Source organism: Lissotriton vulgaris, chromosome 12 (assembly GCF_964263255.1).
Source record: "Lissotriton vulgaris chromosome 12, aLisVul1.2, whole genome shotgun sequence".
In the NCBI taxonomy this organism is placed as follows: domain Eukaryota; kingdom Metazoa; phylum Chordata; class Amphibia; order Caudata; family Salamandridae; genus Lissotriton; species Lissotriton vulgaris.
Window position 1 is genome coordinate 39083142 of NC_141700.1, and position 24930 is coordinate 39108071.

General features: G+C 43.1%; 1 protein-coding gene across 13 annotated transcripts in view; it reads left to right on the forward strand.

Annotated features, from left to right (window-relative positions):
• Positions 1 to 24930, forward strand: part of MYO9B (myosin IXB) — a 384903-nt gene that overhangs the window by 224532 nt on the left and 135441 nt on the right. For 6 of the 13 annotated variants that reach the window (XM_086946942.1, XM_086946951.1, XM_086946943.1 and 3 more), the window contains exons 14-21: positions 1244 to 1319; positions 1933 to 2022; positions 4723 to 4836; positions 13020 to 13059; positions 19251 to 19373; positions 20113 to 20193; positions 20502 to 20612; positions 23014 to 23136. In XM_086946942.1, coding sequence (XP_086803068.1) covers positions 1244 to 1319; positions 1933 to 2022; positions 4723 to 4836; positions 13020 to 13059; positions 19251 to 19373; positions 20113 to 20193; positions 20502 to 20612; positions 23014 to 23136 — 758 coding nt within the window. The remainder of the gene's footprint in view (positions 1 to 1243; positions 1320 to 1932; positions 2023 to 4722; positions 4837 to 13019; positions 13060 to 19250; positions 19374 to 20112; positions 20194 to 20501; positions 20613 to 23013; positions 23137 to 24930) is intronic. The other 7 variants (XM_086946946.1, XM_086946947.1, XM_086946952.1 and 4 more) reach the window with 3 other exon arrangements.

A 24930-nucleotide genomic window follows, 5' to 3' on the forward strand; every position in this document is an offset into this window, starting at 1 on the left:
ACTTTAACCGGGGTTCACAGTTGGGTACATGTCGGGTCTCTCTAGAAGGGTGGAATGCTACCCCCGTCGCCAGAACTGGCTAGGGGGTAGTATTCCAATTCGTATGACACCTTACTTGACATGTTTTGATAATGCTATACCAAAGTTAGCAATAACCGCAAGGATTATAATGCATTTAAGAGTATATGGTATAGCGTTATCATGGAAACAGCTAAAGACCTTGGTTCCAAAAGCTGTAGACAGGCTCAGCTCATGCCAGAGCACTATCTCACATAATTCCAAGCACTCTGACTCCAGGATTGTTAAGGCCTGCCATAGGAGTGACTTATAGGAGTATATGTGTCCATTCTTGGTTTAGATATAGGTATACTATATCTAAAGCAAAGGGTGATTACGCCACCTTGCCCCAACTGATTGATCAGCCAGTTGTGTCAGATTTGGATGGCCAGCCAGGGGTGGCATAATACATGCTGCAGCCCCTGGTAGGCCCTGGGTGCACCTATGCCCTGGGTACCCAAGGTACACTGTACAGGGGCTGATAAGGTGACTCAGTATCCAATTAGATATGTACCTATAGTACATGGAATCCATTTTACAGAGAGAGCAGTTGGCCTGGGGTCCTGAATAGCAGGGCTCCAGGTCAACTAAGTCGAAAAACCAGCTAAACACCAGGCAAAAAGTTGGGGGCAACCATAGTCTGATACTCACCTTCCTACATTGAGTGTCCTTCCACCGAGGCTAGACCAGTCTACTGATCATGCTCTGCCCACCCTTTCATTATACAGCCTTTGCGACAGCTCTGTCTGTAACTACGAAATATATGACATAGAATGATTGATAATAATGGTTTATGTTAATCCTTTATAGATGCCGTGAGTTCTTTTTTTTCCAATTTTTAGGAGAGTATGTCATTGCCAGGCCTTAAAAATAGTGTCTCAAGGGATGTTTGGGACAATGGAGACTCTATCTACCAGGGAAATGTACTCCTAATGCTCCATCATGTCTGCTAAGTCTAGGAGCCTGAACGTCTCTCCAGGGTTACAAAGGCCGTTCCACGAAGATAAGATTTGGCTCTCGAGAACCTACCACTTGTAGCTGGACATCTTTTATGATACTCCTTGCTTACTTACACCCATTAGTACTTTTGTGATTATAGAAAATTACCGTACAGAGAGTTTTGGCAAGCCTCTGACTTTGCGAGCTGCTTTTTGGTCTTTATAACGCCAGGCCTTCTCTCCCACAGGCGTGATACGGAAGGGAGTCAGAATTCCTCTTGGAGAGCTGCAAAGAGCCAACGTGCCTGTTGAAAAAGTTTATCGGTGAGGATGAATCCAGTTATGTAGCTTTGTAAGCCAGCTAAACCAATTCACGTCAGATAACCATTATCCGTGCCGTCTGCTTGACCTGAATGACCCAAATTTGATGTACAATATACTAATGGTTATGAAAAAACAAGTAAATTAGTTCAGCAGCATGGAAAAGAAACACGTGTGTCTACTTTCTTTAAAAAGAAGGAATTGGCATGTCTTATATCTGTGTGCTTGGATTTCTTGTCAGTTTGTGTTCACCTGTTCCAAGATCTGACCAAGAGTTACTAGGTTGTGAACCAAATGTACTTGTCTTAACATTGTCCCTAGTTGTCTTCCATAATAACACAGTGAACTAAATGAAACACTTCAGTTGAGTTTTTGCCAAATACTAATTGCTACCATGGCATTTGTTAATGTTTTCTGCAAAGTGTGAAATGTTTTCCATTAAAGCACCACGATTTTTGGAGTGAAGTGACGGACTGGTCTTATTGAAATCTGCTAACTGTGTTGAGCTGAATAACGTCTGAGAACCTCAAAGTCGCTCAGTGCACAGCTGCCTCCATTCATCATTGTGTTGCAAATAATCCAGTTGTAAGGAAGTTCTCGATATTTCCCTTTACAGCTTGTCACTGCTTGATTTCTCATTTGATTGCTCTGAGGACTTTGCAATAGATGCCTTCGAAGATATTATTACCTCCTATGAAAGCAGGAAGTAAGTAGGTGAAAGAAGCTATGCTGATCTGGGTATGAGGGAGTCACTTAAAACTGCTGCAGCCAGACCTTCCGAGCATGCTCAGTCCAGAAAAATCACTTTGCTTCTGTATTCAGACAGTAAAGTAAAGCTTTGGATAAATTCATCATAAAATGTACACCTTCCAGATTATACCTTAACTGCATCAGTTTTAATCCTCTTGCTTCATTCTAAACCTTTGTCTAAGAAAACATAATTTTATTATCGAATTTCCCTTGACATTTATACTATTTAATCCACTTTTTAATTGCTTGGTTTTCCATGCTGGCTGACGCAGATAGTCATTAGGTTAACACACATTCTTGCAAATTTTCAGCACCGACTGTTACAGAAGAAAGAGGTTTTGCTTTCTGTAAAGGTGTGTTTATGAGATTAGGGACATGTCACTACTAAATTTCTTTTAAAGCATTCAGCAACATTCAAATAATTTTGAAAGTTTTACTTTAACAGGGTAAAGGATATTCCTTAGTAGGATCAAGATGTTTGTGCTTTTGCATTTAGCAGTTCCAATTGGCATATATGAAGCTCGTCCCTTTTCCACAAGCTAATTTTACCAAATTTGGAGAACTGAAGAGATTCTCCATTTCTCTTTTTTGGACTGAGCAGTTCAGAACAGTGCAATGCAGTGTTAAGTGCGGGTGGAAAATCTTACGCTTATGTTCTCCCTCTGGTCTATGCCTCCTGGGAACAATCAGAAGTAGGTAAGTGAAGCATGGCTACAAGCTGCTGTCACACCAACATACTCTAAACAAAGCATGATGCATGGAAAAGAGTCCTCTTCTGCTCACTAATACCGAGACTAAACCAGGATCTGGTTTGTGGTTGTTGAAGTTGCTCAAAACAGACTGGTGAGTGTGGATACCACGAGAATGGTCAAATCAATTAACTATTTGGTCCAACAGCCTGGTTTGTGTTTCTTGCACAAGTCTAACACATGCTCGCTTTCCTTTGCATATTCTTTTCATTGTGATGGGACTTGGAATTAGACGGAAGATAATGCACGTATTATTTGTTATTTCCATTAGGCCAGACAGTGTTTGGCAAGTGCATAACTAGTGCAATCTCCCAGTGTAGGTCTTTTCTCATGTTCTTCCTGTGTTGCTTCAGCGCCAGGAAACCTTGTGGTGTATGTGCACTTAACAAGTTCCATTAACATAACAATGTGCACAGCACATGCTTTTCATCGAGATGGAACAAAGGGTTGAACTGATGTGATGACACGTAAAAAGGAACTTCCCATTGAATTGGTTCTCAGTTTCATGGGCCCAAAGAAAATAATGCCAAATTTATGTGAAATTCATGAATTTACTTTACAAATTGAATAGGTAATTCAATCACAAAATAAATCCTTACCAGTTGTTTTTTTGCTACACCCATCCCTGATTACGATAAAATAATTTTGTTTGTCACCGTAGGCCCCATTCAAAATGCTTTTATGAGAGTACTTGTCTTATGTCTGAGTTGTGTGTCCGAATGATTTTAAGAGAGTAGTTGTCATATTCTTGAGTTGTGTATTAGAATGCTTTTATGAGAGTAGTTGTCTTATTCTTGAGTTGTGTGTCAGAATGATTTTATGATATTAATTATCTTATTATTGAGTTGTGTATTATAATGCTTTTATGACAGTAGTTGTCTCATTATTGAGTTGTCAGAATGCTTTTATGAGAGTAGTTGTCTCATTCTTGAGTTGTGTGTCAGAATGATTTTATGAGAGTGTTTGTCTCATTCTTGAGTTGTGTGTCAGAATGATTTTATGAGAGTGTTTGTCTTATTCTTGAGTTGTGTGTCAGAATGATTTTATGAGAGTGTTTGTCTTATTATTGAGTTGTGTCAGAATGATTTTATGACAGTAGTTGTCATATTCTTGAGTTGTGTGTCAGAATGATTTTATGACAGTAGTTGTCATATTCTTGAGTTGTGTGTCAGAATGATTTTATGACAGTAGTTGTCATATTCTTGAGTTGTGTGTCAGAATGATTTTATGATATTAATTATCTTATTATTGAGTTGTGTATTATAATCCTTTTATGAGAGTAGTTTTATTCTTGAGTTGTGTGTTATTACGTCTGAATATCCTAGCATAAGGCACATTCATCAAAAAAGCTTTGGAAAATAGGCCTTGTGTGATAAGACTTGCACATAACTGGAATTTTACTTTCAACCTAACCTTTAAAAGGCATTCCAATAGCACTATTTGCAAAAGAAACCATATATTATGTTTCCTCTTCTAATGTGATTTTTTCATGGATTCCATTTACCTTTCAAACAGTGGTGTCCTGTTGTAGGATTTATTGGAACTAGCCTTCTGATATATTGGTTATTTTATAATATTCCTACCATCAGGTAAATATTTGGCTACTGTCTTGTCTCTGCAGATATGAGATTTGAAGGGTGTTCAGGAAGTTTCTAAAAACTAGTGCCTGGACTTGGGATTATTTACAAATATGGATCTTTATATCTCATAACATGGTACAACCAAGAAAGACCTGAACAGATAAACGTCTATGTCTGTGTATATTTTTTTACAGTGCTATAGTCTTCCCTGTGAATGGCGGGGGAGTAGGAATTAACAATTTCTGGTCTTTGAGGATACACCTGTCTAACACCATGTTTTTCTCTCACCTCTTTGATTTGCTGTACCTATTGATTGGCTTGAATTAGGGATATGCATGCTCAAATGATCAAGAGTATAAAAGGACTACGCTGGCAGGGGGACGACCCTGGAGAGCTTCTTCGTTCTCTAAGCCGCCTTCAACCCTCCCACCTCCAATTTTCGTGAGTGTTTGGTGGTCTTGGTCTGTGTGCGTTTCTCAACTGTGCTTTGGCAAAAGTGGCCCATTCAAGAGCCTGTGGCACACCAACGGACTTGTGTCTCTGCTTGCCATTGTGTTGGGGAGTCTTGCCTCGGGGTTTACCCCTCGACATACTGTTCATGCCGCCACAGCTGAAATGTCAAAGTTTAACTTACTTCCCACCTCTCCACAGGTGCCCACTGTTCTCTGCCATTGTTACTAGGCCTCTACTAGACCTGTTATTATGTAAAGCAGAGCTTTTCAGAGGTGGAAGGTTTTCCAGCAGTACGGTACGATGTGTAAATGATTACGTTTTGGATTCTTTCTACGAGTAGCAGAGAGCGGTCTTTGTTGAAGCTTTCAGAATCTTTTCCTTATGTATTATCCCTACAGCCTGGTCAGGCATTCACGGCACATGGCAACGTGTTCGAGGCATATGAGCTGCAGATCGAACACTTAGCATTAGATCGCCACCTGGTGTTGGGCTCGGATGATTGCAGGTTGTTGTCTTCTTGGAGAAGTCTTTGTAGTCATGATATAGGGGACTCCTCCCTTGGACAATACTGCGCATGTGCATCGGCTCCATCCTTAGATTGGTTTTTTCCGCCACTGGGTTCAAATGAAAGTTTCTCCGCTCCGGCTAGAAAAACTTTTCCAGCAACTTCGAAGCAAAAAACTTCCACAATCTTCAAGAAACTACCTTCAACATCGAAGACAAGGCTTTTCGACGACATAACTTCCATTCCGGTCATCAAAGTGGGCCGTTAGTCCTATCGACGCCGTGCGGCCTACACCACATGGAAAGAACTCCGTTCAAGAAATGCCCGAAATGCCAGGCAAAATTCCCGCATAGCGATCATCACGAGGTTTGCAAACTCTGTCTTTCGCCGGATCACAACGAGTTGACCTGCACAGCTTGTGCGTCCTTCCGATCGAAGAAGACTATCCGGGAATGGAGGGCCCGTCGACACGAAATGAGGCGTTCAGCCCCAGTGCGGGACAATATCTTTGACGACGAGGTTCCGCTCGTTCCAGAAGAAGATGATTCGCCGTATCTCCAGATCATATCAGAGGCAGAGGACTCGGACGACTCGATTCCATCACGTCAACCTGTGAGTACTCTGCCCCTGCACCTCATACACTGCCCAAGCCAAAGGCGAAGGTCAGCACTCCGCCCAAGGGGCCCAGTCGAGACCAAGCGCTCCCTCTTAAAGCCCAAACTTCGAGCTTGGCTCTGAGGAAGACAACTACGCCTTCAGGTGCTTCGGCACCGAGCAAACCACACGTGCCGATCCCACCACTTCCAATGGCACCGAGGCCAAAAGACTCTTCGGCACCGAAACTAAAAGACTCTTCGGCACCGAAACGGAAAGACTCTTCAGCACCGAAACCGAAAGATTCTTTGACGCCGAAAGCAAAAGACCCTTCGTTACCAAATACATAATTGAAAACATTTTGCCCGTTTTGCTTAACCTGACCAAAAGTGGAATCATATGTGATATATATGTGCATTAGTCACATTAATGTGTTGGCCTATAGCTAGTTTAATGTCTTTCTACCCTTGGAGGTTTTGACCTACTGTGAGATTGGTATTGCTGAAAAAAGGTTGAGGCACCACCAAATTGACCACCCTTGTGGTTACCTAAAGGGACCCTTTGTGTTTCCTCCTACTATTCCCCTGGTCCCAGACTAAGAAGATAAGGGGGCCTCCTTTACTTTATATGAAAACCGAAAGTAACACCTTCGGCACCAAGAACTTTGCCACAGGACACTGGAACACAGTGGTTCCTAAAGTGTGCGCCGCTGCACCCCGGTGCGCCGTGATGAGAAGCCAGGGGCGCCGCGCAGGATGTGTCTTCCGGGGTCAGAAGTGTGATGCATCTCATTGTGGTTTGAGTACCCCCTTTAAAATACACAACAGTAAACAAAAACAAAGCCGCACACTTACATAATGATCAGCGGGCCGTAGAGTACCCTGAACCGCGGTGCCTGCGAGCCTGGCGGGCCGGCGTGTTCATGCCGCCTCCCTCCATGTATAATGTGATTGTGTGTGAATGACCAGACTCGAGCCGGCTCTCCATTGGCGCACGGACCCCGCCTTCGCTGCCCGGCCGCCTGGTAGAGGCACATCCTCGAGGGATCCATCGGAGCCTGGACATTTCTCCCCTTGGGGTCCTGCTGCGGTGGTCCCACTGATTCCTGCCTCCTGGCCCCGTTGCGTCTCAGTCAACCCAGCTGGTCTGCCTGGTCACGGCGCTCCCTCAGCTGCTATATGGGCTGTACCTCACGGCTTAGCGCGGGGACTTCAAACAAAAAAGTTGCAGGGATCACAGTAAGTGTGCAGTCCCCCACAGGTCTAAGCAGGGCAAATGAAGGTGAGGGGAGTCCCGGTGCTGTGTATTGCGAAAGGTACGAGTGCAGGCAATGCAGGCTAAGGGGTGCAACCCTACTTGTATGGGGCTGCCCCGGGGCTGTACCTTGTGGGGTAGGGGTCTGCTCTCCATTCCCAAAAGCTCACCTCTAGTCGGGCTCCATTCTGGGCTGCGTGTGAGGCCTGCCATTCTATTACTATAGGGCCCATGCAGCTAGTAGCACAACGGTTGAAGCACTCCTACATCCATGCAAATGTGCAGGGCCCCAAGTGGGATGAAAAAAACCGGGGGGAGGGGTCTCAAAGGAGCGTGGCCGATGCAACAAAGGGCGTGGCCTAAAACACTCAAGTGGGGAGCCACGGCCATCTTCCAACCCGGTCAAGGGAGCCACGGGTCAAAAAAGTTTGAGAACCACTGCTGTAACACCTCCCAAGGCAAAACGACAAAAACAAACTCTGTCGGAACCGAAAAAATCTACGCCGAAGGTTGTAGAGGATGAAGAGGAAGAATTGTTTAGACCAGACCCTAAATAAAAGAAAATCTACATAAACCCAAAGACTGGACATGTGGGTGCTATACCTCCTAAGAAGAGACCAGCAGAAACGCCACCTACACCTGTGGTTCCTGCCAAAAAGGAGGATTGTGCAACTTCCCCTATGCACCCTCCCTCTCCTGTATCTCCTTCCTCTCCTATCACTCCTTACATTTCACCTCAAATCTCTCCTGTAGCCTCTCCTGCATCCTCACATTCACCACAAACTGATGAGGAGTATGACTTAGGTGGTGGGGAGGATCCGAATACAGACCCAAATACATATCCTTTAGATGAGGATGTCTATACTTTTCCACCTCATAATGTGCCTGATATCCCGGATCCACAGATATACCCATCAAAGCACTCTCCTCCAGAGGACAGCATTGGCTTTAATCACCTCTTACACAGAGCTGCTATCTACCACAATGTCACAATGCATTCTGATGACATTGAGGAGGATTTTCTGTTAGATACTTTTGAGCCATCACACAGATCCACTCACATTCTTCCCATGATCAAAGAAGTCATTAAGCACGCTCCAGAGATATTCAAAGATCCTGTGCGTGCTCGGGTACTGAATCCAAGGATAGAAAAGAAATATAGGCCTGCACCCTCTGACCCAACCTATATTAATGGTTATCCTCCTCAAGACTCATTGGTGGTGTCCAATGCAAGAAAAAGAGCGAATTCACAGACTTCTGGTGACACGCCCCCACCTGACAAGGAATCCAAAGTTATTGATGCGTCAACTAAAAGGATTGCTGCACAAGCTACAAATATATGGTGCATTGCCAATACACAAGCCCTTCTCTCACGTTATGACAGGGCTCATTACGACCAATTAGAAACACTAATGCAGCACCTCCCAGATCAGTATAAGGATCAGGCAACTGAGCTTATTCAAGAAGGCAAATTAATATCAAATGCCTCAATAAAATGTGCACTAGATGTCGCAGACACAGCTGCTGGAGCTGTAAATACTAGCGTGATACTCAGGAGACATGCATGGCTGCGCATTTCCGGGATCAAACAAGAGGTGCAAACCACAATTTTGAACCAGCCCTTTAACCAAAACCAGTTATTCGGTCCAGAAGTAGACACTACACTGGAGAAAATGAAAAAAGACACGGATACGGCAAAGTCAATGGGAGCTCTACAGTCCACACAGACTAGAGGTTCTTTTCGTCGCTCCTTTTATAGAGGAGGCTCCAAGCAGACTGTAGCAGACACCGCAACATCTTTCAAAACACAAACATCCTCTAACAAAGGATATTTTAGAGGAGGATACAGGGGCAATAATAACAAAGGAAGAGGACGCGGTAACAACAGCAATCGCTCCTCCTCCACAACTAAACAGTGACTTCCCTCTGCTCCCCCAACAGCATTCCACTCCTGTGGGGGGCAGATTAACACAGTTCCTGCCTGTCTGGAACTCCATCACAACGGACAGGTGGGTGAGACAGATTATCCAACATGGCTACTGCCTAGAACTTACAGCAACCCCCCCAAACATACCACCCAGGCAGCGTCCTATGTCTACAGATCACCTGACTCTGCTTCAACAAGAAGTCCTAGCACTTCTACAAAAAGATGCTATTCAACTAGTCCCATTAGAGGAACAAGGGACGGGGGTTTACTCGCTGTATTTTCTAATTCCCCAAAAGGACGGGACACTGAGACCAATTCTCGACCTCAGGCCCCTCAACCAGTACATACAATCAGATCATTTTCATATGATCACTCTGCAACAAGTGCTCCCACTGTTGCAACAAGGTGATTTGCTTTCAACACTAGACTTGAAGGACGCATATTTTCACATCCCAATACATCCTGCTCACAGGAAGTACCTACGGTTTGTAATACAAGGACAGCACTATCAGTTCTAAGTCCTTCCATTTGGTGTCACAGCAGCTCCACAAGTGTTCACGAAGTGCTTAGCAGTAGTAGCAGCACATCTCAGAAGACAACAAATACACGTCTTCCCTTACCTGGACGATTAGCTCAAAAGCCAAATCATTCCACCAATGTGTACAACACACTCAGCTGACAATTCAACTGTTGCACGACTTGGGGTTTACGATCAACTACACAAAGTTGCACCTAGAGCCTTCGCACGTGCATCAGTATCTAGGAGCTACAATAAACACATCTACAGCTCTGGCGTATCCCAGTCCAGCCAGGATACAGAGCATTCAAGCCTTAGTCTCAACTTTTCAACACCAACAGTCTCTCCAGGCAAGAGTGTTCATGAGATTAATAGGAATTTATTTATTTATTTATTTTTAGAGTTTTCTATAGCACGAACTTGAACCGATTAGGTTATCAGAGCGCTTTACATAGCACCAGTTCCGTTACATGTTATCACAGCAGTTTACATAGAATCAGTTACGTTACACATTTCAGGAACTTGAACCGATTAGGTTATCCAAGCGCTTTACATATGATCGCATCTTGCATCTTCATAGTGCCACATGCAAGACTGCAAATGCGTCCATTACAAGAGTGTCTAGAACGACAGTGGAATCAGGCTCAACGTCAGCTCACAGACCGGGTGTTGGTGGACAGCCGTACGCATCGCTCTCTGCAATGGTGGTACACAAAAAACTTGACAAGAGGACGGCCGTTCCTCGAGCCTGTCCCACAAATTAGTGCTCACAACAGACTCATCCCTCACCTGATGGGGAGACCATCTCTTACACCACACAACTCAAGGTCGATGGAACAACCAACAAAAGCTGTTGCATATCAACCATCTAGAGTTGCTAGCAATATTCTTAGAACTCAAAACCTTTCAACTTCAAGTACAGAACAAAGCTGTCTTAATCCGTAAGGACAATATGACAGCAATGTACTATATACAAAAACAGGGGGGGACACTCTCTGCAACTGTCCCAGCTGGCACAGAACATTTGGAGATGAGCCGTTCCTCAAAACATATATCTCTTAGCGGAACACCTTCCAGGAGTTCACAATCAGATAGCGGATCTGTTAAGTCGGCAGTCATAACAGATTCACCAATGGGAACTACATCCACAAGTTCTTCAACCATTCTTCCAACAGTGGGGGCACCCGCACATAGACCTGTTTGCCACCCACGAAAATGCAAAATGCCCAGCCTTCGCCGCCAGGTTCCCACACCCAAGGTCAGAGGGCAATGCAATATGGATGAACTGGTCAGGCAGCTTTGCGTACGCTTTTCCGCCTCTCCCCCTCATTCCACTAGTGGTGCGCAAGCTCAAACAACAGTCTCTCAAGCTCCTTCTAGTAGCTCCCACATGGGTACGCCAGCCGTGGTTCACCACGCTACTAGATCTCTCTCTGGTTCCACATCAAAAGTTACAGCTCACACTCGATGTTAACACAGAACCATGGAGAAATCAGACACCCAGACCCGAACCAACTGAATTTGGCGATCTGGCTCCTGAAGTCTTAGAGTTTGGTTATCTGAACCTATCACCAGACTGAATGAATATCATTAAAGTGGCGAGAAAACCCACTACTAGAGCGTGTTATGCTGCCAAATGGTAAAGATTTGCAATATATTGCAAACATAATCACATTGATCCACTGAATGCTTCCATCCAAAATATTATTTGTTACCTGTTACATCTACAAAGGTCTAATTTGGCATACTCTTCCATACGCCTACATCTTGCAGCAATTGCAGCCTATTTACTAAAACATACAACACTTGTCTCTTTTTAGGGTACCTGCAATCAAAGCATTTATGGAAGGATTAAAAAGAGTAATCCCTCCCAGGCTGCCACCTTCTCCAGTATGGAACCTAAATTTGGTCCTTACGAGACTCATGGGACCCCCCTTTGAGCCTCTGCACAAATGTGAACTGCAATTTCTCACATGGAAAACTGCTTTCCTGGTTGCCATCACCTCTCTCAGAAGAGTGAGTGAAATACAATTGTTCACTATACAGGAACCATTTTTTCAAATACATACTAATAAAGTGGTTCTCAGATCTAATCCAAAATTTCTTCCAAAGGTTATCACACCTTTTCATTTAAACCAATCTGTAGAGTTACCTGTGTTTTTCCAAAACCCAGACTAGGTAGCAGAAAGGGCCTTACACGCGTTAGATGTTAAAAGAGCTCTGCTATACTACATAGATAGAACCAAATCCTTTAGAAAGAAAAAACAATTGTTTGTAACTTTCTCTACTCCACACAAAGGCAACCCTATCTCTAAGGGTGGGATTGCCAGGTGGATTGTTAAGTGCATACAGATATGCTATCAGAAAGCTAAACGCACGCTAACAGTTCCTCCCAAAGCACACTCCACTCGCAAGCTAGGAGCCTCTATGGCCTTCTTAGGAAATATACCATTAGAGGACATATGTAAGGCAGCAACATGGTCTACACCACACACCTTCACTAAACACTATTGTGTTGACGTGCAAGCCAAGCAGCAAGCTGCAGTAGGCCAGGCTGTCCTTAGAACATTATTTCAGAGTACTGCAATGGATACAGGCGACCACCGCTAGGGGAGACACTGCTGTACAATCGATGCTAAGTGTACGATCTGCAGCTCATATGCCTCCAACGGAAAATGCTACTTACCAGTATGCATCTGTTCTTGGCATGTAGAGCTGCAGAGTCGTACACGCCCTCCCGCCTCCCCGGACCTGTATCCATTACAGTTCTCATCTTACTTGGATGCGCACGCATGGACATCCTTTTTTTCTTACAGTATCTTTACTAATTCCATCATTTCCCATCATGGCGAAAAACAATCTAAGGATAGAGCCGATGCCCATGCGCAGTATTGTCCAAGGGAGGAGTCACCTATATCGTGACTACAAAGACTTCTCCAAGAAGACAACAACCTGCAATCATCCGAGCCCAACACCAGGTGGCAATCTAATGCTAAGTGTACAAATCTGCAGCTCTACATGCCAAGAACAGATACATACTGGTAAGTAGCATTTTCCTCTTCACCCTTCTGAAATTACATGTGCTTTGAGAGTGGGATCACAGTATGCGTTTTCCAGGGCCTGTTCTGCTCATTTGAGCATCACTTAGCAGTCAGAACACTCTCCTAATTTCTTTGAAGTTCCATATGGATTGGAACCATTAGTTTCTCTGCTGCTTTTAGCTGACTTGGTAACATTTTTTTCTTTTTTGTTGTTTGCTTGGAGTGTGCTTTCTAAATTTATAGCTTGCAACGCTTGGCATACTAATCAGTAAACTAAGTAACACGGAGTTTGCAAATAAATTGCGTTTTTACAAAACATCCTTTTTCCAACAGGAAAGCAAAAGGTGCCAAACCAAAGCAGACCATTCCCAAGGTAACCCATAAAAATGTGGTTCTTTAATTGCTGCGTGAATGCATGTATATTTAAGTAGTGTATGGAATTTACCACCCAGCCTACTTTAGATGAATATGTGACGTTATTCCGCAAACTGTTTTCCCGCACACCATGACTCCGCATTTATAACAACGCATGTGCAATTACTCCGCAATACCATCACTCCGCAATCTTTCACCCCGCATACAACTTTACCACGCATGTGTGTGTGTGTGTATATGTATATATATATATATATATATATATATATATATATATATATATATATATATATATATATAGTAGCAGCACACCCGACGTTGTCCGGGTATGAATTGCTGCCGGCCAGTAGTACATTGTTTAGTAGGATTTCATTTTGATAGCATTTCTTATCTGTGACAGGCCTGTGAAACGCTCCGATTCACAGTGCACTGCTGATGCACTTAAGAGTGCGCGTTCAGTAGTGTGTGAACTCGAATTTCCCTACTTTATTTTTCCTTGCAATATTATATAGCGCGAACTCGACAACATGGCATGAGCACAATTTACATTACAGAAGAACACATTCATTTGTGGTAGGCAAGGGGAGGCAAAGCGATTTGCCTGTAATCACAGGATGTTGAGCTGATGCCGAGATTCGAACGTAGCTCCCCAGCTCTAAAGTTCGTAATTCTAGAACTTGTGGCGGGAGGGGTGTCTGAAAGTGTATGTCGGTGCTGGCCATCAATGAGAGAGACCTGTGCATTTTTCAAATGGGTGGTGAAAAAATATGAGTATGTTGCTGGAGATGTGGGCCGCAGTGCCACCAATGTACTTACCGGGGGAGGGTAAACACCCATTATTCCGCAACTTTCTTTCCGCATACCATCACCCGCATACTTTCATTATGAAAGTACCATGACTCCGCAATGCCATTATAACGCATGGCATTACATTTTATATGCTTTTACCATGCATACATTTACAACGAAATTCGTTGTAAATGCATGAATGGTAAAAGCATGTTTTTTTAAATGTTTGGATAAGGTAAGTATGGGTATAGGGATATATGTTTTGGGGTACTGCGGTATATGTTTTGGGGTGTTTGGGTATTTTAAGGGTTCAGATATCGTTTTGGGTTATGGGGTACAGGGGTAGTTTTAGGGTTTAGGGATAGGTATGGGTTTTGGGGTACAGGGGTATTTTTAGGGTTCAGGGCTAGGATTGGGTTTTGGGGTACAGGGGTATTTTTAGGGTTCAGGGGTAGGTTTGGGTTTTGGGGTACAGGGGTATTTTAGGGTTCAGGGGTAGGTTTGGGTTTTGGGGTACAGTGGTATTTTTAGGGTTCAGGGCTAGGTTTGGGTTTTGGGGTACAGGGGTATTTTTAGGGTTCAGGGGTAGGTTTGGGTTTTGAGGTACAGGGGTATTTATAGGGTTCAGGGCTAGGTTTGGGTTTTGGGGTACAGGGGTATTTTTAGGGTTTAGGGATAGGTTTGAGTTTTTGGGGTACAGGGTATATTTATAGGGTTAAGATGGGTTAGTGTTTAAGGGTGTTGGGGTATTTTAAGGAGTAAGGGTGGGTTATGATTATGGGGTGCAGGGGTATTTAAAGGGAGAAGGGTGGGATTAGCACACAATATGAGACATGGCATGAAGGGCGGAACGTACCACACGCCCCCAGCGTTTGTCACGGCCCCAGCACACGCCCACAGCACAACGCAGACACGCCCACAAGGGAATACTTTGCTGGCATGGTTCTTTTACCTTTTAAATGTGTATGGTGGGCATCTGCATAGCCTATGTCCTTCTGCCGCAACTGCCCTTTCCAACCCTGTATTTGGTGTTGTGATTGGTGTTGTGGTTCCTGAGATTACCCGCCTCAAAGGTTTGGGCTCTCTTTTTATTATATTAGTATGGATTCAAGACCGGGTTTCCCGGTCGAAACGCGTCATGTCTGCATGAAGGAAATAAAGCACTAAGAAAAATCGAACTAGCCGTTGTGGTCTGTTTCCTGATTTGTGCCCAGAGGTGCTATGCTGTCGAGGATCGTGTTTGCACATATATATATATATATATATATATATATATATTGAAGCTCCTGTGTTAAACAAACACGCCACACTCACGGGGGTAAGGAAGAGACAGGCGTTTATTCTGCAGCAGCCTGCTGATTAGCTACAGGGTCCATGAAAGCCTCAGAGGATTCGGAAGCTGAGGGTTCGTCTTGCGGGTTCCGACGCGTTTCGAAGGTTAACTTCCTTCTTCTTCAGGGAAATGACGAACATCACGTATGGTGCAGGTACAGGTCCAGTTAAATACATGACACGCCCCTAATGACGGGCTGGGCTGATGCCGCGGTGTCTACTGGAACATGTAGGCTGTCTTTTATGTTAGTGCATATTTCGCAGTCCTCATCAGGGATCCTGTACTGCTGCTGATAATCGCCCGCTCCGCACCCCCTCGCCTGCCACGATAACATCTGCACATGGGGAAGGAGTGGTGAATATCCGGTCTCCTCCGAATCTGTATGATTCCCGTTTTTCAGGCTCCAAATCAAGCTGGTACTGTGGCGGTGCTAGACATATGCAGGGTCACTGCGACGCTCCTTTTTCCGCCTAAATGTCCATGCACTCTTAAGGCGGGTGCAGAAACGGTGGCGGACCGTAAAATATTGAAGCTCCTGTGTTAAACAAACACGCCACACTCACGGGGGTAAGGAAGAGACAGGCGTTCATTCTGCAGCAGCCTGCTGATTAGCTACAGGGTCCATGAAAGCCTCAGAGGATTCGGAAGCTGAGGGTTCGTCTTGCGGGTTCCGACGCGTTTCGAAGGTTAACTTCCTTCTTCTTCAGGGAAATGACGAACATCACGTATGGTGCAGGTACAGGTCCATATATATGTATGTGTATGTGTATGTGTATGTATGTATGTATATATATGTATATGTATATGTGTATATATATGTATATGTATATATATATGTGTATATATATATATGTATATGTATATATATATATATATATATATATATATATTTATATATAATATATTTTTTTAATTACCCTTTTCACCCTAAAAACGATTCCCACCCTGGTCCCTTAAAATACCCCAGCACCCCAAAAATCCTAACCCACCCTTACTCCTTAAAAGACCCCAGCACCCTTAAACACTAACCAATCCTGACCCTAAAAATACACCCTGCACCCAAAAACCTAAAGCTGTCCCTGAACCCTAAAAATACCCCTGTACCCCAAAACCCAAACCTATCCCTGAACCCTAAAAATGCCCCTGAACCACAAAACCTAAAATTAGCCCTGAACCCTAAAAATACCCCTGTACCCCAAAACTAGCCCTGAACCCTAAAAATACCCCTGTACCCCAAAACCCAAACCTAGCCCTGAACCCTAAAAATACCCCTGTACCCCAAAACTCAAACCTAGCCCTGAACCCTAAAAATACCCCTGTACGCCATAACCCACCCTGAACCCTAATAACAAGCACTGGCGTTGCCAATAGGTTTCGCATTTGGAAGGTTGGAGCTATTGGTTTTGTAAATGACATTTTATATTTATATATCTTTATTGGCATTGTCAATAACAATATATAAATATAAAATGTCATTTACAAAACCAATAGCTCCAACTTTCCTAATGCGAAACCTATTGGCAACGCCAGTGCTTGTTTTATTAATCAATGTAGTGAGACTGTATGAGGGCCACTTCTCCATTCTGCGAGAGCAAAGCCATTGGTAACACCGGTCACTGAGGAGGGTGGGGCATATTCTTTTGTGCTGGAAACCGAGCCTCTCACGTCACTCTTCGAGAAGCAAAATGCTGTGTGCTCTGCTGCAAGCCCCCACCCACCTAAATTCAATCAGCTCTGCGGTATTAAATGCAGATGTGTTCTGAGCACACGAGATAATCTGCATTATCCGTGAATTACTGAGCCAGTAACAGCTCTAAGTTGCTGCATTCCATGAAATGAATTCCACAATATCCCCCCGCATCTCATTTAAGGCTGTCTGCGGCTCCTGGGGGCGGGGGTTTCTGTGTTTTTGAATGAATGCTGTTTGCGGATTAGGGAGATGCGCGTACTTGTGTGGTCACGTGACCCGCTTTTGTGGTCACGTGACTCACATGCACTGTGAAGAAACCGCAGTGGTTTCACGAGTCGATCGAGCCCTTGAATTTTCGCCTATTACATTCGCAAGCGAATGATAATAGGCGAAACCTAAAAACCCCTACACCCCAAAACCTAAACCTACCCCCTTAACCCTAAAAATACCCACGCACCCCAAAACCAACCCTATAATCTAAAAATACCATACTCTAAAAATACACTATGCACCCCATAATCCAAACCCACCCTTAAAATACCCCTGAACCCCTAAAACATATACCCCAACACCCCCAGACTAAAACCATATACTTACCTTAAACTTAAATATTAAAAACATATACTTTTAACATTCATGCTTTTACAACTAATTGCGTTGTAAAAGCATGCGTGATAAAAGTGTATAAGATGTAATGGTATGCGTTCTAAAAGTATTGCGGAGTAATGGTACTTTAGTTGTGATGGTATGCGGAGTGAAGGTATGCGGAAAGAAAGTTGTATTGTAAAGGTGTTTTACCACTTAAGATGGGTGCTGCATGTGTTTAGCCTCTCTTCCAGGCTTGTGACCTGTGTGCAGAACTCTCAAAACCATCTTGAAGGAATTTACACCCTTTCAAAAAACAAAATTTATTTTGAGTTGATTTACACCAACATGCCCTAAAGAAAAAACTCCTTTCAGCAGTTTATCTTGTAGCAAAGATTAAAAAAAAGCGCTATGAGTCATAAAATGATCATACAAAAGAATAGCTCCTACTGACCAACAGGTAATAAATACTTTATCATTCAGGAACACACTGGTACTATTCACTGTCTTCTATTGGGTTACTTTAATGGTTATTCATACATTATTGATAATGTTAGAACTGTCACACACACATATGATACACAAACCTTTTACAACTTACAACTTACATACACAACAGACAAATCTACAACCTATTTAAGCATATAAATAAAGAGAAGCACAATTCCAATTAATATTAGGGTCCTGAAAAGTGTTCTTTTTTCAGTCAAAGTGTTTAAAGTGATGTCTCTAAATGAATTCATGAAGTCCCATTCAGAGGTTAAAGCCCCTCTAAAAAAACTGTGGTTTCAAAGTCTTTCACTGTGTACTTAATAAAGTCCAAAAATTAACGCATGCTCCTCAGATATCAATGACTTGCTGACAAGTTTCTCACTCAAGCGAGACGTTTTTGCATGTGAATACGTGCAAAAAAACGTTTTACTATAGTAGTACCACGTATTGTCACCTGCTGAGTGAAAATACACTGTATCGGCATAGTAAAACTCCCGCTGCCTGACGTTGGGTTATCCAGCCATTACCTGCATCCAACCAATACCGCGCCGTACACGGAGATGGACATCTTACTTTCCATTTAAAAAAAAAACAATTCAATGAAAAAAACAAAGGTTAATGGGACAGCGTAGCTAGGTGAAAATGTCAGTAAAACAGTTTTAAACTAACAAAACCACTGAAATTTGCCAGTGATGGTTATCTCAAGCAGCTATAATTCGTGCCCTAAAGTAACCATAACTCGCACCCTCACCATGCACTGCTAATGACCTCACATATTGCATCACTCATGAGACGTTCAGTAATACACCTGAGAGCATCAGTGTAACATCTGAAATGACTTTATCGATGATATCACTGCTTATTTATTTCGTTCTGGGTGGGTTGAGATGTGAATTTGTGACTATGCTGCCTATTATGGGATCTGGAGACCTGGGTTTCAAATTGCTAATTCCCCTCTTTATGGCACTTTTGCAATTTTAGGTGAATTACCTTTTGTGTTTTTACCTCTGGTCTTTGTGCCAAAAATGGGAATGATAAGAAAACAGTTTAAATTGAGAATTTAGCAACCTACAAAAGACAGCTGCTCCATTTTGTTCATCCTGCCAGGAGATACTTCAGTTTGGCGTAGCCCACTAGACAAGTCTCATCCCTCCCGAGGCTGTCCTTGCCTTCATATTAAAAATAGCTTCCTATCTCTTGCGGGACTGATAATTGGTTGAATCAGATTACCAATGTTTCTTGTTCCCTAGCAGCCCCTGCACATTTGACCCCTGTGTTTTCGTCTTCTGTCTGGATTTAGAACCTGCTGGATTCCAAGTCGTTAAAGCTTATCGTCAGTATGACACTGCATGACCGGACGACTAAATCCCTTCTGCACCTGAACAAAAAGAAGAAGCCGCCAAGCATTAGTGCCCAGTTTCAGGTTAGAGGGACACCTTCTGTTTATTTTTTGGTGTGTATGCACTGTCCAGTAGTCCGAGCAGCAGGAATCTGGCTTGATGGCTCTACGCTTGATGAGGCAGAATCCTCATATGTCCTCCTCACATGACCTGAAATCTGGTTAGAACAGCCTACGGTGAATACCTTCTCTGAAGCTACAGAGTCAGCGCAAGCTCCAAAAGCATCTATTATTGTGGTGTTCTTTACTGTGTGAGATAGTCCAGTAATAAAAAGCCTGTTTAAAACCAATTTCACTTAACTAGTGTCTTTATAGCTCAATGCCTAGTCAATATTTTGTACTCCTTCGGCAAACAATGTATTGCTGTACCACTCAAGGCTAAAGACACCAATGCCTCAGACGGCAAACCCAACAGTTGGAGTAATTGGAAGTAATACGGCAAGGTGATGCAATGTGTCTTATTCAGGTCGCTTTCCAATCATCCCTCCCCCTGTAAAAATGACAAGTGGAATAAAGAAAAAAAGCTTTCGATAAAGTAGAGCAGAGATGTTAATTTTGTATACCGTGTATAAAATAACCTGGAGTATGAGACCGCATTATTAATGAACAATAGAAAAGCGTGTACCCCAGGAAAGTTTGCTGAGCCAGTGTCTAGACATTCTGAGGTTCTCGCTTAAATCTCTTCTGAATACACAAAAAAATCAACTGAACATGTATAATACTTTCTAAAATTGGCCGTTGTGTCGTGTGTCCTTTGTTTCAGACGTCGCTCAATAAACTGCTTGAGACTTTGGGCAAAGCAGAACCATTCTTCATCCGGTGTATTCGCTCTAACGCAGAGAAGGTACGTAAATGCAACCTCTCACCCAAAACATTGGTCCCGCTCCCTTCTCTGAGCTGATTCTATAACTAGATAATTCCAGTTAGTCGCCAATGGTACCATTATTAGTGGGTTGCCAAATGACCTATTCAGGCCTCAAGGGCGGTGGTGGCATGAAGACGACATTTTGCACTGGCTTCTCAAAAGTGGTAATCCCATAAGATCTACAAGCCCTGCATAACCGAAGGAGAGGCTTTTGTCCGCGAGGCAAGCACCAGAAGACTTAATTTGAATCTGCAGCTAATGATCGCTGCTTTCTCTCTGTCCTGTAGATGGCGCTGTGCTTCGATGAGGCACTGGTTCTACAGCAGTTGAGGTACACTGGAATGCTGGAGACTGTGAGGATACGAAGATCGGGATACAGTGCCAAGTACACATTCCAGGTATGGGAGAAAAGTGCCTGGTAGCGTCAGGGCTCAGGCAACACCAGTTCCTGCTTTTTGCATCCTCCAACTTGATTGCTGGGGATGTATGACATTACAACGCATGCTTTTACCACGCATGCCTTTACAACGCGGTTTTCACAACGAAAACCTTTACAACGCATAGCGCTTTGGGGTGTTGGATAGTGAATAGTTTAATTTACTATTCCAACTCCAGTCCCCGTGGACACTAGGGAAGGTGTTGGATAGTAAATTAAACGTATTCCCTATCCAAGAGCGCCCCCCAGCGCAATGCGTTGTAATGGTTTGCGTTGTAAAAGTTGTGTCGTAAAGGCACTGCGTGGTAAAAGTTGCGTTGTAAAGGATGTTTCCCGTTAGCTGGTAGTAGTGTGTGCATATTCTGTTGTCAGACATTTTGTATACTGCTGCTTTGCCCTTTGTATGGCGTTGCAGTGCAGTCTGGATCGAGTAGCTTCAAACTTTGGTTTTGAGGCTTTCATCAGACCAGAGTTTGTTATTGTTTGAAGAGTGTTCTCAGGACTCCAGGAGAGGTTGATCTGTCATGTACGTCTTTGTAGTGTTCTGTGGTGTTCGTAGCTAGAGATCTTTACAAATTTGGGTACCTCCCATCGGAAACATTGGTATGTGCACCAACAGTCTCGAGGTACTTGTAGGAAGTAACTTTGTGCCTGATTTACATTTCGACGGAGGGTTTACTGCATCACAACGATGAAGGAAATTCAGTGCCCAAACATAAATTCCATAATATCGGATTAGATTTATATATTCCAGCGAATGGGATATCCGTCACCGCTGTGACGAAGTAACTTGTCCGCTATGATATAAATCAGACCCTTAGTCTATGGTGTCTTGTTTGGGTCCACAATATTGTCAATAAAAGTTTTGCTGTGGTGGTCCTGTCTTGGTGAGCAGTAATGTTTTTTGAAGAGTGGGGATGCTGATGTGAGATCAACGAATCCAACTTTATGATGCCTCCGAGCTGTGGGGGATCTTCAGGCTAATGTGTTTTGTTCCACCTTGGGATTGTTTATGATTATTTCTGCAGTTGGCACTGTTGTGAGCCTGGTTATCATCAATTGTATTTGGGAATGTGAGCTTTGGGCGTGTGCTGTGTTCTGTCTGTTCTGCTGGGTGTTGTCCATTATCTAATGGGACATACTGCTGTGAGCACAGTGACGTCCAAGTACCAGTTAAAAATGACAAGTCTGAAGCTCACTAAAAACATGAACCGCATCTTGGAATATGGCAGTAGGAGAATCCCAGAATGAGGACCGAAGGATTGACGATAAGAAGGGAACAGCGAGTGCCTTATTCTTTTACCCACATTGCATTCTTGCTCCATCTAATAAATCTGCAGCGACTGCAAATCTTGTGGGAAAAAATGCAGCAGTGGCTCGCAGAGCCCCATGCAAGCCAAAGACTATCTGACTGTCACCTTTCAAAGTGAAAAAGCCAAAGGGCAAGAAGACCATACATTGTGTTTTAGAGAGTCACATATGATGAGCCGTTCTGGCGAATATTGATCAATGGAAAAAGAGAAATATAACACAGAATTTTTATATTATAATTTGCTGCTCGATAATTCTTTCTCTCCCCCACCAGCACCACCTGACTCCAAAACCCCTTTTTTCTCAGTCCTATTCTTTTGTTAAATATTCTTTTGCCTCATTGCAATCTCAATAACGAGCACCATTGCCACTTAATAACTTTTCAAAGTTGGCCCTGGAAATATCTAAAAACGGACAGTTTCAATGCAGTTTTACTGGAGTGTTTAACCAAGATTTTTTGCTTTGCAGCTATTCCTCATTGCCTTTAAAAAGAAAGATTGAGGAGGACTGTCCACTAAAATTGCTGCTCGAACCCCATCTTAAATGCATCTTTTCCTTTGTGGTGTGGGAACTGCAGTTGTTCTATGTCGTGGTCTTTCTGTACTGCTGATGTGCTGCCAACTTTTGTATTTTCTTGTTCGTGGTCGTCCTGCACTAAGTTTGTCTTCTTTCTAACAGTTATTCTGTTTCTATACTTTTTTTAATACTGTTTACTTTAGGTTCATTGAGTGTTGTACTCCGTGGCCATTCAGTGCTACTCTCTTTATGCACTGCTTTCTTTTTATTCTGTGTATTTTCTCTTCTATTTTTGTGGCTTCTCATCCCTCCTCACTGTTCCTGCTGCCTATTATGATACACATCAGCATGTAGGTTGATCTAATCTTAATTTAGGTCTGTGCCATCCTGGTCTGGCTGAATTTAGAGCCTTTATTCAGTGCCTTATGAGCGACTAGAGAAGATTGCTTGAGTCGAATAGCACTTCAGACGTGTATTTCAGAGGCTGCCATACTGGGAAGTGTTCTAATTCCACCTTCGTATCTTGCCTTTTGCAGGATTTCATGGACCAGTTCAAAGTGCTGTTGCCAAAAAATGCCAAACCCGGAAAGGATGCAATATCAGCGTTGCTGTTTAAAATGGGGATGGACCGATATAACCACCAAATAGGGAAGAGCAAGGTTGGTTTTTCAAAGATGTATCCAAGTCTTAACTTATTCGGCCGAATAGCACGCAAAATATGCTTTCCGAGCTGCATTTTCAAGTAATCAAATCTGCTTGACTTGAACTTTCATTAGTGAACCACACGTACAGGATGAGTGGAGGGTGAAGGAGTCATTTCTCACTGAGCATTTTGTGGTAGGAAATATGAACGTAATAGCGCAATACTCTGAGAAGCCTTCACGTTCCAGAAAATATAGATTTAGGAAAATTCTTGTTGATTGTCATACCATTGGATGAATTGGACTCGATTTTATATCATTAATAAAATTGATTCAGACATTTTATCAGATAAGCAAATTGCGTTGCTATCAGCAGATCTTCATGAAATTTTTCTAAAACAAAGTAAGTGTTTGGGCCAGGCTTACAAGGTATATTAAATGAATACGTTTCTTTCATTGTCTTGTGAACTATGCCCCAGAATGCTTTCAGGGTTTCATGTATGTTACAGCACCAGTCCTTCACTTTCTGGGGGGGCAGGGTTTGTCCAGTAGGCTAAATCCACGCCTACGTAAATGAGTTTCACTCCTATTCATGTTATGTTATTTTTCTTTGGTGAACATTTTAAAAATGTGTCCTGAAGTCTGCAATCCTGGCCCTAGTTTTTGTGGTCCTTTTTTCTACATTCCTTTTCTGTATCTATAGTTGAGTTTTCAATTAGTCTCCAGAATGTATTATTTGCAGGATCTGGCCAGGGTAAGCTATTATAACCTGCATGGCGGCCTAGATACAGACATGGTCATATAAATTAGATTTCATGGTTGCTAGTACTCTTCGAACTTTGGATGAGTTCTGCTTTCCTCAGCTTATTCTGCTAAGGACGGTTTGCTATGTGAAACCGAAAAATTGAGAATTCTTTACTTGGGGTCCTCTTATAGCAAACAACACCTGTATTTATTTTTCTAATCCGATACAAGCGTCCAGTGCAAAAGTCCATCAACCTCATCACCTTTTACTTGGGATTATTCATCACCGATGGACTAACAGGGTGGGGATGGCTGTGCTACTGCCAAAGGGAATGTGGAAAAATAGGCTTAATGGCAGTAGACTCGTTTGATGGGGGCTCTCTCTAGTGAGGACTCTCGCCCTAAACATATATATTAGAAGCCCAGTTGGCACACAGGGCAGAAAACCAATGAGGGATTATCAGTAACAAAATCACCCTTCTTTGAAACTTTTTAGGAAACAGCTAAGAGCAGAAGATGTCAAACAGCCTGTTAAGACCTGGTCCAGGGCAATGGGTAGAATTACAAAAAATTTACATTCAGTCACTAGCCCCTTGTGACTGATCAAACATAACCCTTGCACGTGCCCAAGATTTAAATTTATAGACAAACATATCTCACAATACAGACCTGCATGTTGAAAGCCACAGCCTACTGTTCACCAGTCTCAAACTTCCAGCAATTAAAACACTCCACCTCATCCTGTGCTATCCTTTACCACCTCTGTCTAATTTCCCATGAATTTCAACGTCTTTTAAGACATTTGAAAATAAGAACCTATCTCTTTGTCCAAAAACATGCCGTCCTACTCTCCATCAAGTCCTTCAAACACGCAACACCTTCTACCTCTGTGCTTTGAAACGGATAGCCGATCCTCCCACCAAAAAAATGAAAACCTCCCTCCTTCACATTCTGAACATTGGTCCATACATATGAGAGCCGAACAAATCCAAGACAGCAGGCTAGAGCTAACCCGAGCCTCTGTGCCCACAGTCGACTGCCACACTCCCCTACACCCTGGAAGCAGAT